The 16,186-nt window shown below is 40.4% G+C and overlaps 2 protein-coding genes across 2 annotated transcripts; both read right to left on the minus strand.

The window, feature by feature from the left end:
- Positions 1-934: 934 nt before the first annotated feature.
- Positions 935-10,337, minus strand: ACTR8 (actin related protein 8). Its single transcript, XM_049826616.1, has 13 exons — positions 10,150-10,337; positions 9,749-9,919; positions 8,782-8,892; positions 8,416-8,520; positions 7,596-7,769; positions 6,941-7,034; positions 4,820-4,952; positions 4,359-4,512; positions 3,720-3,815; positions 3,001-3,141; positions 2,332-2,596; positions 1,865-2,028; positions 935-1,205 (listed from the first exon to the last, which is right to left on the minus strand). Exons 1-13 carry the CDS (start codon positions 10,270-10,272, stop codon positions 1,062-1,064), a joined length of 1,875 nt encoding a protein of 624 aa, XP_049682573.1. The 5' UTR covers positions 10,273-10,337; the 3' UTR covers positions 935-1,061.
- Positions 10,338-13,247: 2,910 nt separating this feature from the next.
- On the minus strand, positions 13,248-15,726 carry SELENOK (selenoprotein K). Its single transcript, XM_049826617.1, has 4 exons — positions 15,622-15,726; positions 14,906-14,996; positions 14,041-14,121; positions 13,248-13,344 (listed from the first exon to the last, which is right to left on the minus strand). Exons 1-4 carry the CDS (start codon positions 15,710-15,712, stop codon positions 13,248-13,250), a joined length of 360 nt encoding a protein of 119 aa, XP_049682574.1. The 5' UTR covers positions 15,713-15,726.
- Positions 15,727-16,186: the final 460 nt, after the last annotated feature.

A 16,186-nucleotide genomic window follows, 5' to 3' on the forward strand; every position in this document is an offset into this window, starting at 1 on the left:
AATCAGTACTGCGCTTTTGAAGGGAATTACCCATCAGCCTCACTCTGGTTTGGTTTGTGTTGCAGGGTGGTTAAGGAGTGCAGCCTTGCAGAATTTTTAATGAAAGCAGATTAAAAGGAAGTCAGTTCGTTCTTGTGTGCTTTGTAGAAAGTACATTCATTGATCTTTGATATTTATTATCTTGTTAGAGGCGTTTTAATAGTTTTAATCTGGATTATAATTGCAGATATGGAGTTAAGGTGTGATCTGAGGGTGGCCAGAACCTTGACAACAAAAGAAAAAAACCCCAACAAATAGCACTTCTGTAACTAAGGTCTGTTTGTTGGGTGAAAAAGCCCACATGCCTGTACCACATGACTGAGGTTGGTGCTGGCTATATGAAAACGTATCTAGTTCTTTTGAGTGTATTATATTGGATTTTTTAAATAGGGAAAAGAGTGGATAACTACCGTGGATAGTGACTAGCTAGCAAGAGCTTTTGGTGATGAGAACAGGCAAGAAAAAATACTCCACTTTCAAATTCTTAAGTCTTTCCACTGAATAATATAATTTATTATATAAGCAAAATACCAACAGCAACGGTAGTTTGGGTTCTCCCATTTAATTTTTTCCATTATGATCGCTTATATAACAATTTCATTTCCTGGTAACATTACAAGTATGAATCAGAATAAGGCATTAAACCCACAGCCTGCACTCTTCAGCTATTGCTTCTGTGTATGTGGATCTGGAATAAATCTTGGCTTAACATCTGCCATGTCAATATTTTATACCTCAAATTCCCACACTGTGCAATTTTAATATACATAACCTATATAATATAAATGCAGTGAATTTGGAGATGATTGTGATACTCTGTACACAGAATTCAATGCCTACAATTCAAAAGAAGTATAGCAATGCTGAAGACTTTTGCACCACTTTTAGAAAAATCTCAGTTGAAGTTAGTTTTAATAAAATACAAAAATATGTCAGCAGAAGATCAATACAACTGCACTGCAAAAAGGGTCATTTGGGGAAAGGAATCCTCAATTAATCATGTTCCACTGTAAACATATCTGTTACCATACAAATGCAGCTCGCTCTCGTAACATTCTGACACCAAACCGTTGCCATTCTCGCTGATATATCCATAGCTCCTGCGTTGTATCAAGACAGGCTAAAACTGCACCTCCTTTCCATGCAATTAAGCGGGGATCCATATCCTAAATTAAAAACACAGATTGTACACAATCACTGTGTAAATTCACATAGTTTTTAAAACTTGTATCCTAATTTTTCCAACAGTACTCACCACTTAAAAGCTCAGGGATTAGGGGAGGAGAAAAGTTTTTCAAAATTATTCAGGAAAAAATAGTGAGATAAAAAATATGGAATGAAGGTGTTTAAAGAAGTAACTTTTTTTTTTTTTTTTAAGATGCCTTCTAGGCATGTCTTGGAAATCCTGCCCTCAGCAATGGAGGTTCTGAAAAATACTCAAGTTTTGATTTTACAGATTTTGCCTGATTACTGCCAAATGAAAATTGTTCTTTTAATGCCATACTTTCTTTTACCTTAATAGCAATAAAAAACCCTAACACAATTTCTTGCTGAGCAGATAGGCTAACTTCACGGGCCAGTACTAACTGCTTCTTTAAGAATACGGCCTTTAGCTAATAAACACTTCAGTGATCAGCACTAGTAATACTCTTGCTCTACCTCTAACTTCCTGCCTATAATCTGAGAGTGCTATGTTATGAGCTGAAAGCTGTCCTAAATCTCCTCAGATATGCAACTAATATGTGATTTTGAAAGAACGTGTTTTTTTTAATCTTTTGAAGATTTCAACCAATCGTAGTTTATTAACCATCAGTTAACAGTATACCTTAGGTCTTGTGATGACTTCAACATTTTCAACGACTCTTCTAAAAGAGGGTGGCATTTTGTTGAGAATTCGGTGTTGAAGAAACTCTTGAGCTTTATGAAACATAAGGCCTCCTCCTACTACTAAGATGGAGCTGTACATCTTCTTTTTTGTATCATCAGATGCTGGAATGAACAGATGCATAGAAATACATTTATTTTTTAAAGTTAATATGGTCTGTATTTGTATTATAAAGAATTTAGTGCAAGTCAAACCAGATAGAAACTGAAATTCTTTTTCTGTTCCTTGGAGATTCAAAACTTCTAGCTCAAGAAACCTCAACAAAGATGCAAGTATAAGGAACAGTGTAGTGCTCTAGAGATGAGGAAAACCTAGGGACATATGTGTTTCTTTGGTAAAATAGAGGTGTTACCATAAATCCACACTGACATGCACACTTCATAGAACTGTACAAATATAATTCTTACCGCAGCAGTCAATACTATGAAGAATGGCTTTGTCAAGGCCTAAGGCTTTGCCTTCAAACTGAGAAATAGCTGTTTTCCTGGACATGTGTGCAGTTAAAGGTTCCTCTGAATCATTTCCAGATATCATACAATCGCTCTGGGAAGATCCCAGTTCCACTTCTTGTGGGTAGATCCTCTCTGAAATGTCTGAGGTTTGGCCTCTCAAGTCTCCCTCAAATGCACCAGGCTTTGACATAGATTTTCTATCAGCTGTAGCTTTTGCAGACTTAAAAATGAGAAAACAAGTTGAACTACGAAAAATGCAAAAAGATCTTCAGCAGGTTAGAGAACAATACAAAGACTTAACTAAGCACCGTTGTACTTCCCTTCACCTTTTTGCACAGAAAGGTTAAGCATTGTATTACTTCATTTTAATCCTCAATTTCAAACCAAGGGTGTTATTTGAAACTCCATCAGATGTATCAATGCCGTAAGATGAAGCCCTCTTAGACTCTGAAAATTAACAGTTCTAGTTAAGGACTTGTCTAACATTTGTAATTCCTTACTCTAAATTTATTTTTTAATGCTTCTGGCCCAGATAACAAACTTTGGTTTCTTAGATGAGCTAATGAGTCTTGATTTTATTCCCCAATTAATTAATAATGAAAAATAAAATGAGCATTCACACACCTGCTCCTGCTTACTTTGTGTGGCTAGCAGATAATGTTCATCATGAGGATCTTCAGGGTCACCTTGTGACCTGTGTTGCAAAGTTGTCATTTTTTGTCCAACAATTCCAAAAGTTGCTGGATAAAACAGAGCCATTGGAGCCTGAAGAACGACAGATTTGACATGGTTTTACTGCATAGTTTTTGGTTTCTTTACTAAGAAAAAAGAAAAAGCTTGTTCTATTTTTCTCACAATTGGAAATCAAATACACTTTTTTCAAATAGTTTTGTAAATGGCTAAAGTGTCTTCAGCTTTGTGTAATTAAAAAAACCCACCCAAAAATACAATTGCACATGTATATAGGTTTCTTTACAGATTCTGGTATTGTATGATAAATAAGTATTGAAATGCAGTTTGTTACAAAATTTGAAAATTCAACGGTGAGGTGAGAAACTTGTGAAATTAGCATTCATTCCTTGCCCTTGAAGGATAAATATCATCATATTTAGTTGAAGCTACAACCATTCTGCCTAAAGCTAGCTAGGAAGTCTTGTGCATCCACCAGTGCTGCATTAGGCTCATTCATACATATAGGAATTAATTTTAAAACTAACAGGCGTATGTTAAGAACAATCCATAAATCATGTGGGCTCAGTAGCACTGAACTGATAGAAAGTGAGGCCCTGAGCCTGAATGCTGAATATAATTCTTGTAATTAAAAAAGAAAAAAAACCAATCACCTGTAATTTTTCATCTCCTAATCGGAACTGGTATAATAAAGCTGGAGAATCTGGATGACGAATCTGGAACTCATGGTCTTGCAATCCAGAAATATCCTAAGGTCAAAAACAATGTAAAAAATTTGTATATTTTATACCTCTCTATCAAGCTGCATAATCTATTTAAACTGTAGGAAACAAAGAGGAACAAAACTCTTCAGACTGTGAATTTCATTTACCTATTCTTGAACTCTTTTTCAAGTCTTTTCCCTGTAGCACAGTCTGCCAAAACAGCTTTCTACATGCCTAAGCCTCTATAATGAAGGTTTGTGCAGAAAGAAGAGATCTGCTGGCAGACCTTACAAAACTGAAGTTGAAAACCAGCAAATATGCAGCTACTATCAGCTTCTTTGAGTAGAGTAAGAACAAAGAAACTACATTTCTAAGGGTTGGGATTCTTTCGACTAGAAGAAAAATAAAACAAGTTACAAATACTTCAAGTCTAAAGCTTCTCCACCTTTTGCCAGTATTCTACTGAGTAAAATATTACATTTTATTCCATTTACAAGCAATTGTAGACTCGCAAAAGGGTTGCCCAGAGTAGCATTCTGTAAAGGAAGAAAAAAATTACTTTGAGAATATATAATTTTCCCTTCTCACCTGGTCTAGATGACAAAATATCTCCTTTAAGTGCTGAAGCAGCAGGCAATCCAACTTATTAGTTAACTGACAGTCTCTGTATGGGAATCCTGCTCGTTGCATAAGCCAATAAAAACACCTTGACACATCAGATCCTCCATATGCAAGGCACAGCCTAAAGCACAGAGAAGAAAAAATTTGCTGAAATACTTCCTTTTACAGTGGCATACATAGGAATACAAGCAACATTTTAGACATGCTGTGATCATGGCCTCCATAATTTGCAGAGCACAGTATCAGTTCTGCCAGTTTTCTTCTTTTAAAGAGATCAGAATTCTTTAATACTGTAGCATGATGACACTGTCACACAGCTCACAGTAAAAAGACCTTGTATTTGTAAAAAAAATTGCCTGTTTTTAAAGTCAAGTCTTTGGTAAGCAATGAAGGACACGCTTATAATAATTCTGCATATTACAAGATACCTGGTGTTGCGATGGGAAACACCGTCTTCTACACAGCAAACGCTTGTCTTCTGATCTCCCACATCTACTATACACGCGCTGCTTAAACCACTTCCGAAAGTAGCACAGACTGACTCCTGGTGTACAACAATTCCTAGCAATATGAGGAAAAATTATATCCAATTTATGCCAAGCTCCAGAGGCATGTTGCTGACATTTAAAGGACATCTTAATGTCTTTTAAAATCTACTGACTCTGCCTGACTCTGCACTGAAAGTTTTTGTATTTAGTGAAGATGGGGGCAGGGGGACTTACAGATTTTTTTGTTGGGTAGGCCCTTAAAGTCCTGAGCAAAGCTAAGAGCTGGGTGGATGCCTATATTCAAATGTTCTTATTTTTTTGCAAGTTTAAAGACACTGCCTCCAGACTTTACTTGCTTTTGTAACCAGTATCACAGGGTCTTGGTTATCAGATGCACGTGAAGCATTTTCCTAATTTTTTCTAGTTTTAATCAAGTATCATTACCATTAGCATTTTAGATGGGTTCTTTAAATAATACTAAAACAAGGTCCAATTTCACTCTCTGCTTTCCTTTCAATCCACCTTTAACTCTGTAAAAGAGTACTTTTGTGTCATAAGCCCATGCTTAAACCTGAGAAGTACTGGAGGCTTCAATCTATCCTTCTAGCCAATGAAGGAAAATAGCTCAATTGAGCTGTGCTTTGTAGACAAAAACTAAGTACAATTTTAAAGACAAATGTTTTTAAATACATAAAGAGAATTTAATTATGCTCTATAATTAGTTCAGCTCTTCACCAAATTATTATTTAGGAAAAGGCACTCTGAAGAATTATTAATGATACTTTATGATTTTCACTTTCATACATCAGATGAATACGAAGTTTTGTATTTTTTTCTTAGTATTCTTCCTGTTTCTCTGAAGCTAACACATTTCAACTGAAAATTCTTCTATCCTAGTGCCAGTACATTTTTACATAGTAGTATTATCAGGTACTGTTCACATTACATCTATGTAAAAACAGAGGAGGAACCAAAGTATGTTTTAGAACCATTCTGATCAAAACCTAAAACTAACAGTCAATATGGCTTGTTCATTTTAACATAATGAAACAAATCAAATATATATATGCATGTGAACAAAATTTAGATCTCATGCAATCAGTCTCTCTTTTTCCAGTGTTTATTTACCACCTACTTAATTCTTTCAGATGGGAAGCAATAACATATAAACACATATTCTGCTGAGAGTAATATTTGAGAACTGTTTGCACTTTATAGTGATTAGTTATTAAACAACAGAAGTATTAATCTCCAGCATCTTACAATTAACTTACTGTTTGACTAGTCTCTACCATTTAAATTACTATTCTTGTCTGCTTTTTAAGCCTCTTTCCTCGCGTACCTAATACAAGAAAGGACTTTGCAGTACCAAAGGTACTACTACTCTGATTATTTCAAATTAAGTATGCTCCATATGGTTGGGTTACTGTGCCTTCCATAATGACTTGCTATGTTTTCTGTAAATGTGAAATCAGAGAAAGATAGCTGAGACTACAGCAGCCAGAAGCTTCCAGCAGTTTTACTAACTGAAAGGAAACTGCATTACTCTTTTTCATCAGTGGGCTTTCCACTCTTAAAAACAAATATGCAGAAGAAGCTAACAATTACTTGATTATTTTTCAAAACTTGTATTGCTCTTCTATATTTAGCATATGCACTTAAGCAACTCGGGAACCTCCTATTATGTCATCCTGTAGAAAGGACAGTAGCAGCATCTTACATCATGTACTTTTGTTCTGAAGTCTAGGAATCTTACTACTCTGTGGAGTTAACACTGTGCATTTTAGAAATACCTGTGAAATCAGACTGTGGCTACTTTCATCTCGGCTGAAGTGAGAAGCCCACGGATGGAATACCTAATCGCAAACTGAGAAACTAGTTTCAACGCTGGCCAACCATTTTGCCCCATTAAAAGAGACAACAGGTATGGGAATAGCAAAAGATGAAAGGTGCTAGTCCCAGCCAAACTGGGATTGATGTGCAAAGATGTGCCTTAAAGGTTAAAAGAAAAAAAAATATAAAAAAAATCTTTACACTGTTAGTCATTGTGTATGGTTTTACCTGAGAAGCCCATCTTCATTAGGATCATATTTACCAGTTCTTTCACGTGTTGTTTATTATAGATGTCTGGAATTAGTAAAATGCATCTGTAGTACTAAAGATAAGAACAGTAAATTAAAGCCAGCTCTCACATAAGGTTCCTCTTTACATTCTTGAATACCTGATGCTAAGGAAGAAAGCATAATATACAGGTTTTTAAAAGAAGCAAAATTATGGGAAGGGGGAAGGGTTTTAATAATTTAAAAATTAGTTCAGAGTAAGTACTAAGTTAAGTTTATATAGGTCACCAAAATGTTTAAAAGTACATCAGATATGAGAAAAACACCTACTCAGCAAGGAGTAGAAATTATGCAAATATTAGCCACCCATTCCTCAGTTGCCTGCATTTTAGCCAACAAGAAAATCCCAGACTGAGACTGAAACTTCCAAAATGGGATTTTCAAACCTCCTTGGTAGAAGTTCTGTTAACAATTTTTGTCTTAAAGACATGCACAGAATTCCGAATGAAGTCTTAGGAACCATGCTCGCCAGGAGAAATAATTTATTCTTTAAGAAAATTGCCATTAAGAGGCTAACAATAACAGCAAGTTGCTTCTATTTCACAGTAGCATTTACAGAAGTGGATACAGCCCATATTAATGTGTCCACAGCTCACCTTTAAGTCTTTCAATGGTATTTCCAGATATTTTTGTATTGCATGTGACCATATAACTTCAAGGTCTGCTAATACTGCAGTGAGGGAGCCACCAGGTCCTGCGTGGAGATTCAACTGCCCTCTTCTAATAGGCCAATGTATATTATAAGAATCTAGTGGATTAACATACAGTGCCTGAAAATAAGGGACAATGTTCTATGCATTGTTTTTCCCAAAAGATTAGTAACAAATACTAGAAAAATATTTCAGAAGCAGATACAAGACATGCAGCACCACTCAGACCAATATGACAGCAATACAGTGGATTTCGTTTTAATAGGGCTCGCATTAAAATAAAGCATTAAAATAAAAAAGACAACAAATACATGATTTAATGTTTGAATTTTCATATCCATGGACATCTACTATGAACATAACAGTATATTTTTCCATTATCTCAAATTATTAACTAATTTAGACTCTCTGAAGCTCATGAATACCTAATTACTCAGCAGTGATTCCATGTGCTGATCCTTTTACCAGTTTCTTGCCTTTTCTCTGAATTATACCACATGGGTAAAGTTCCCACCTAGTCCCTGCAGAAACACTGATTTACAGCAGTATAGGATCAAGGTTACTTGCTAGGCAAATGGGAGAAACTGTCTGGTCTTGCTGAATAATAATATATATTCAGTTAGTTCATAGTAAAGCTTTTCATGTATTGCTTGACTAAATTTATATGCTTTTCAACACATACTAACACACAGCAAACTGCTATTGATTAGGTAGTCACATTAAAATGTAATATTAAGCCCCATTTCAGCAGGAAAATTAATCTTACCTCTTCTCCTACCAAAAATTCAGGATGATTTGATGTGTTTGTCCACTTGGCCCCAGAGCTGTGATCTAAAATAGCTGGCCGCATCTGTCTGTTGTATGACCTGGCCTGAAATGTAATCAAAACAAGTGCTGTTGATAAATATTTTATCAGTCGCTTTTTGTGCATGAAAGAAAAAAGAACCCCCCCTCACCCTCCGAAGAACCATTTTAAATCTTCATTTTCTCAGATCTTCAGAGTTAGTTCACACAATAACACTATCGATTTTTTTGCTGTACAAAGGATATCTATTCTTCTCCACTAAAATACAGCATCACACCAAATGACCGCGTGAATGAACAATTTAATAAAATCTTAAGAATGAGTTACCTGATCAGGTGACACTGGTATACGCCTTGCACCGTTTGACATCTTTTTGGACCATATTGCTTGGTCCACCATTTTAAGGCCATTTTGTCTCTGCTCAGTGCTTTCAGGTTTCTAAACAGAACCCAAAAATATGCAACGTAAATACTTACTTTCTAATTACATGTCTGTATGCTGGTAATACTGAAGCTATTATTAAACAATGAAATCATTACTGTAGTTGATAGACGGTAGAAAGGACAGAAGGTTTGCACATGATACAATGAACATACGCTTATTTTTAAAGAAACTCTTTTTTATATTAGAGTTCCCAAGATCTATTTGTCTAAGTCAACCTGAATCTTTTAACTGATTGTAATGGCTGCTGGACTTCATCTCTGGAGTGATGAACTCAGGACATTATCTATTTAACCACAGAAATATTAAGTAGGAGCAAAAATGTTTAAATAGATCTCAATTATTTAAAGATGAGGTTTAACATTAGAGGCATCAATTTGATTGATGATTTTTTGTACAGATTCAAAGTATGAATGAGATCACTACATATATTTTTTTGAGCAGGTTAGACTAAAATTACTGGCTACGTTATCCCAGTTACAAGCCAACACGTTCAGAAACGGAGCCTTCCAATTCTAGTTCTACAGTCGTCATTCTATAAACAGAAGTACTGTGTGTCGTATCAGACCACAGGGCAATCAACGAGTCCAAACCCTCATCCTATCAATTCATTAAGTTTAGTTCACGGCGAATAAATTAAATACAGCCCTAGCACAGACTGGCGCAAACCGACGGGCTACCGCACGTGAGACGGGAAAGGGGTTTGTGTCGAGACGTATTCCCCTCTGGAAAAACACGATGCACGAGGGGAAAACGGGCCTTACACGGCAGGAAACGGTACCCGAACCGCGCAGTCAGAAGACCCGTTTTAGCGAGTCGGGAGGACGTGCCGCCGGAGCGCGGCCCGGCTTACGTTGAGCCCGTCCCTGAGGAGCCAGCTGTCTCTGTAGGCCGCCTGTCCTTGCTGCTTGTGCCGCCGCGCGATGACGTGGGGAATGCCCACGGGCAGCGTGTCCGTGGCCCGCCCGAGCCGCAGAGTCGTGGACCCAGGGTGTATCACCACGATGAAGTTGCTCTGGATTTGCTGAAAACACCACAACGCGCACGGGAGTGAGTGGGGGAGTGGGTGGGCCGACGTCCCGGCGCCTCCCCCCCGCCCAGGCCTTTACAAGGCCGAGGCCGAGGCCGAGGCCGAGCCCGGCCGCCGCCGCCGCCCCGGCCCCGCAGCCGCTCGGCCAGCAGGCAGGCAGCGCCGCCCTGAGGGGCCGCCGCCGCTGCTGTCCTGCCCCTCCCCTCCCCGCTCCCCGGCCTCACCTCCTGCAGGGACTCGGGCACGGCGGCGGGGACGATGGGCCGCTTGACGCCGCGCTGCTCGCGCTCCCGGTCGCGCTCCTTGTCCTTCCCGTTCTCCGCCTCGCCTTTCTCCGCCTGGGTCATGCTCCCCGCCGGGCAGAGCGGCGCCAGGCGGAAGCCGCTCCCGCGAGGGGCCGAGCGCCGCCGAGCCCGGCCTTGGCGCCGGGCGGAAGCGGGCGGGCCCGCGCCCGGCGCCGCCCCTCAGGCAGGTACCGCGGGGGCTCGGCGTCCCCTCAGCGGCCACGGCGCCTCTCCCTGTCCCGGGCCGCCTCGGATCGGCTCGGCTCGGCGAGACAGCGGCTGCCCCGGCCTCCGCGCCGAGGGGGCGAGCAGCGGTAAGCGGAGAGCCCGGCGAGCACCTCCGCCGCTCCGGACTGAGGCAGGTCCCAGCAAACCCCCTCAGCTGGGCTGTTGGTTAGTGCTGGCGGGGCTGGAGGGAGGGTAATGCGGTCCTCCGAACGAGCTAAAAAAGTGCCAGAGCACAGCTGATGATGGACGGGGGGTACACCCGCGAAGGACTAACGATGCTCTACCGCCCCCCCCCCCCCCCCCTCCGATCTGGTGGCGGGGAGTTCCCTGATGAACGGCGTGTGAAGGCGTGTGAAGGCGTGTGAAGGCGTGTGAAGGCGTGTGAAGGCGTGTGAAGGCGTGTGAAGGCGTGTGAAGGCGTGTGAAGGCGTGTGAAGGCGTGTGAAGGCGTGTGAAGGCGTGTGAAGGCGTGTGAAGGCGTGTGAAGGCGTGTGAAGGCATGTGCTTTGAGCGGAGCTGAGGAAGCTCTGTTTATGACACTGAAGGCTGCTGTTACACAGCGAGTTTGAAAGATGGTAACTTTGTGGGGGGTTACGTGTCACAGGAACGGGAGCCACCGGAGCGGGTAAAAGCCAGCGAGTTAGTAGATGCTTGTTAACCAAGGGGGCATTGTTGGCATCCTGCTAAACACATTATTAGAGAGTTTTAAGTAAAAAAAAAAAAGCCAACTTGCAAGGGCACCTTGGAGAAAATTTAATCTGGATTCTTGGCAGATAATCTTTTATCAAATAGATGCAGCCCTCTCCAACTGAACAATAACAAAAAAACCCCACCCCAAACAAAACTCAAGAACAACAACAAGCAACTCCCATCCTGAAATGGAGTAAATTAGTTAAAAGGTAGCCACTTTTTGAAAGAAAACAACTCTTCTGTGTTAGCACTCAGTACTTGAGTTCCCCGCTTTTTTCTTCATGTAGTAAAAACAAAGCTTAATTTTACTGAAAAAAAAGTCTTACCAAAATTTGTACAGCAAATAGGCGTACACATTTAAGTCTGTAATGGAGAAGGAAGCTGTTTCAAGAGGTGCTTAGAAAACAGGCGTGTGATAGAATCCATTAAGGGCCTTAACGAAGCGAGTTTGTAAAAGGCAAGGATTGTAAAACAAAGTAATTTGTAAGTTGCATTTCAAAAGTCGTTTTAGAGCACCATTAATACCAAAGTACAAAATGTCAGTACTGACAAAAACAGAGTAAATACAAAACCTATTAGGAAGCACTGCTTTAAGTTTTACTCTTAAGGAACCTTCTGTATCAAATATAAATACGTATTCTTCCTCATTGGAACAGAAAAGGGCTTACTGTACTTCAGATATTTTTTTTCTAAAAATGATGAGAAAGTCAGCCTTGTGACAAGCCAAATATAATTTACTTATTACTTTGCAACTACAGTAAAATGTTCAGAAACTATACAAAGACTTTAGACAGTAAACATGTATTTAATAAAACTGTTGTTCAGTTACACCGGATCCTTGAAGAAGGAGTTCCCAGTACAACTTCATTAATCTGCTTATATCACAGAACAGTTTCCACTTAGACATACACATTTACAACATTCAAACTCATTTGGTCCACCACTGAACTCTTCTTCCCTTTCACCTTGCAAATGTGTATGCTTTTGCCTGCGTCTTCAGCAGGCATTTACCTAAAAGATAAAGTAATCACAGTACATTTAAAGACAAGGCCTTTCTTTGTCAGTAAAATTATTAAGTAACCCTTTTAAAATAAAACTGTTTTTAATTTAGCTAAATGAGACATGCAAAAGGCTTGCAAACGTCTATTCCTGAACAGATTACACATTGCCATTATTACCCCAAGGCCTTCCCCACAGCCTTTGCTGGCCTCATGTCTAGTCAAAAAGAAAAAAAACCCCAACACTCAAATGAAAAAAAAAAAAAATGGGAAGAAACTTATCCTTTTTCTAGGGAACTGAAATACTGACATGTGTGCTTTTTGGAATATGAACCTTCTCCTACAAGTTTTACATGTATTAGCCACCTGCACGTGTGTTTTTTCTTGTAACTTCTGTTATGGTAACAATGAGGAGTGATTCATGAAAAACAAGGATGATTGTTTACTTAAGTAAATTAAACAATACTCTATATAACATTGTTAGATGAAACTCCCATCAGCCAAACTAATTAATAAAACAGAATTAAAGTTCAGGCAGCTGTAAGAAATTTAAAGAGCAGGGCTTTTTTAATGGTTTTGGCCCCCCCTTTTTAAGCAATTATGATTTTTATGCTACACTAGAATTCAAGATTTGCATAACTATATTACTGTAACAGGAAAAAAGATTTTTACTAAGAGTCTTTTAACAACTTTATTAATTTTCCTTCTTTTCTATGAGAAGTATCTACTTAAAAAAACCTCATATGTCATATGATAACTATCAGAAATGCAAACAAAGTTTCAGCCACTACTGATCTGGACAGGACTTTAAATCAGCAGCCAAACAACATGAAAAGTTATAATTTTTTATCAGCTGTGTTCAAAAACCTTTGCTACAATTTGTGTATCCACTTCTACTCAATTAAAATTAGAAGCACACCGTTTATGAGCCAAAACCTTTTAACACTCCCCCCTCCCTTTTTCCCCCCCCTTTACTAAAAGAATCTAACCATTTTGTTTCTGTTCCTGTTTTGGTAACTTTTGCAAAAGGAGGACAAAATGCTCCATTCTACCTCAACCTTCAATTATCATTGTTAACTTTAAAAAAAAAAAAAAAGTTCAAAGCAGGATACAGATTTGAAATTACCTTCCTCATCCACCTCCAGCCATTGGTGGTGGACTGGGGCCTCCACCCCAGTGATTTATTCGACCCATCCTACGGCGAGGATGTGCTGGAGGCCTGAAAAGAAATCAAGGAAAACAACATCTATTCAATGGACATTAATTTGTTAAACTAGAAATATAGTAACACTGTCTCTAAACGATACTAATTAGAAAGTTAGAAGCTCTGGAAAAGTTGTTTGGGTTTCATGTGAAAAGCTGTAAAAAACACCCCCAAAACCCAACCCACCCAACCCCACTTTCATGAAAATTCTCTTATGCAAACTGTTCTAATTACTCCTGTCTCACAAGAGAAGGCTAGAGCTAACTCAGGCTTTCACACAGTTCTACAAAAAAAGTTAGGCAAACCATTAAGAACAAAGAAACACAGTAACTACAGTGTTTATAGAAATGATATCCCTGTAACAGAGTGTTTTGCTTTAGCTGTAGGTAATCTAATACATGAAATGACTGATTTAATATAAATCAAATGCTGAGTATAAGCAAGTCTAAGAAAAGAATTTCAACAAAGATTCATATTGTCTATGAGGCAGGTGTGAAAAATAGTTTCAGCGAGGGTTAGACTATACTGCTATTACAGCTATCCAAAGCTATGTATTGTTACTAAGTTTCAGACAAAATACGGCAGATAAACAACATTTTAGTCTTCTTACATGACCTGATTCAATGCAAATCACAACTGTAATCTGATTACATACTGTCATTTTGCTAAGATAGAGAAAAAAGCAGAACTAGTGTGAGTATGAAAAAATACCCTCTTCCATCACTGTATCCTGAATAGGAGGAAGATGTGTAGCCTCTTCTTCTCAAATCTGGTTGAATAATGCTCTGGAAACTGAAAAATAAAACAGGAATTAGGTGAATGGATTGCTAGATATAGTTTCTGAATGTTTGGATTGAAAGATAACAAATGGCCTGGAAAACAGTAAGTTGTGTTCAGGAACGAACAAGTGTTCTTCTCAAGATCATTGTTTAATAAGTCTTGGCAATTTTTCTCCTATATATGAATATAAAATCTGAAGTAATTCCAAATTACAGTGAGGCTCAAACTACAAAATCTATTTTTCTGGTAAATATGCAATAAATATGAAAGAAATGCATAAAGCATAACTGTGTAACTGAAAATAATGAAGGACTGTTGAATACATGAAAAGAACATATTGTTTCTTAACTGCTTTTGATCTGGGGCCATAAATTTGTGATTACTGCTGTGTGATTATTCTTACATTGCCAGAATCTATTGTCACAAGTAGAAATTCTCCAAATAATAAATATCTTAATTATTAGATCAGCTAAAAGAAACCAGCTGTTTAATGGAAGTATATGCTTTTTCTTTTTGTAGTATTAAAATAGAAGAAATGCAAGAAAACTCATTTGAACTGCCAGTAAATTACCATCACTTTTCATACACTTTTCTCTTTACTAGATATAGTGTAGTGCTTAATAACCAAAGCCACAAAGTCACGGTAAAGCATTCGTATATGTTTTGGGGACAGCAGATATAGAACGCTAAAGAGTAAATCTAACATTTTTATTGTTGTGTTACCGATAGCACTGAGTAGCTTCTACCTATGGCAAATCTAAAATAAAGCTCACCCAAAGAATTAATTTCCACTTACAACAGAACCACAAAATCTGCTATCGACCAGAAGAAATCTGTTACAGATGACAAACGCCAAGGAGCCCGACTCTGGTTATCCAAAACTTGTCCTGTAACATACCCAGACACAAATCCAGCAACGTTTAGCGTGTGACGCCGTGCAGTACGTTTCACAGAAACCTGCCTGCTGAGTCTAGAACTTGCAAACGGGATGAAGAAACTACCCTTCAGGGGCAACGGTAGCAAGTTTCAGTCCCTACAGGGTATTGTCCAAGTACCTGAAATAATCGGATCACCACCACCCACCAGCGACACTGTGTCCTACACCACCCCCCCCTCCGGTACAGTCCCCGTTTCCCTGTATGTGGTTAAGCCGCTTCTCTGTTACACTCCCGATGTCTGCAGAACGTACCCGGACTTTTCAAAGTCCTCAAAAACTGTTTAGAACCACGTAAGGCTCACGTCCAGGCCGCAGAGAAGCGCGGGGTCGATCGGCCGCCACGGTGGCAGCGGCCGAGACGCGCCGCTCGCTCGCTGGGCACAGCCCGCCGGGCTCCCCGGGCAGCGGCCGTGCGCGGAGGCAGCGCGCCGCCCAGCGCAGGCCCCGTGCCCCCCCCCGACCCTCCCGGCCGTCCCCCCGCTCGCTGCCCAGCCTGCAGCCTGTCCCCCGGCTACCGCGGCCGCCATCCCGCTAAGGGGACAAGGCGCGATCCCATCCCGCCGGGCACCCCTCACCGTTGGAGATGTACACCATGGCGGCGGGCCGCGGGCACTGCCCCGGCCCCGGCCCTCGGCCCCGCTGCGCGTGCGCGGGCGGGAGGCGCATGCTCAGAGCCTGCCGTGGGTGCCGCTTGTTGGCTTCCGGCTGAGGGCGCTGAGGGGAAGGGGGCGGTGCCGAGCCGAGCCGACATGGCCGTGGCCGTACTGGGCGGCTGTGGCGTGTCGTCCTGGTTCGCTTAGCCACGGCAATCGTAGCGGCACGCAGCCCCCTGTTCTAGGAGGGATCCCCCGCAGCAGCCCCGCTGCGGGGCCGGCCGGCCTGAGGCGGGCGGTGTTGAGGTGGGGCGTCTCCTCCCTCAGAGCGGGAGGGTCTGGTTCACTCCTAAAATGTGGTTACGTTAGTGGTTAACACCGGTGTGTAACGCACTGTCGAAGCGTATGCTTTTACCAACAGTGACAGGAAACAATAACCGTAGTTAGTAGTATGCCAGGGTAGCTTTCATAAAAATTAAGTGTTCTTTGCAGCCTTCCGTAGTTAACCTCTGCTGGATCTTTTGTCTTTCATCACCGCCTCGATTTT

The sequence above is a fragment of the Accipiter gentilis genome, chromosome 23 (assembly GCF_929443795.1).
Source record: "Accipiter gentilis chromosome 23, bAccGen1.1, whole genome shotgun sequence".
Lineage (NCBI taxonomy): Eukaryota > Metazoa > Chordata > Aves > Accipitriformes > Accipitridae > Astur > Astur gentilis.

What these genes read in the sequence shown, in the direction of transcription:
- ACTR8 (XM_049826616.1), bottom strand. Translation starts at nt 10,272, where the DNA reads ATGACCCAGGCGGAGAAAGGCGAGGCGGAGAACGGGAAGGACAAGGAG. An exon ending in CACAAAGTAAGCAGGAGCAG is followed by an intron (nt 2,597 to 3,000) that starts GTGTGTGAATGC and finishes CTCATTTTTAAG; the next exon opens with TCTGCAAAAGCTACAGCTGA. An exon ending in AAGTCATCACAAGACCTAAG is followed by an intron (nt 1,206 to 1,864) that starts GTATACTGTTAA and finishes TTTTTAATTTAG; the next exon opens with GATATGGATCCCCGCTTAAT.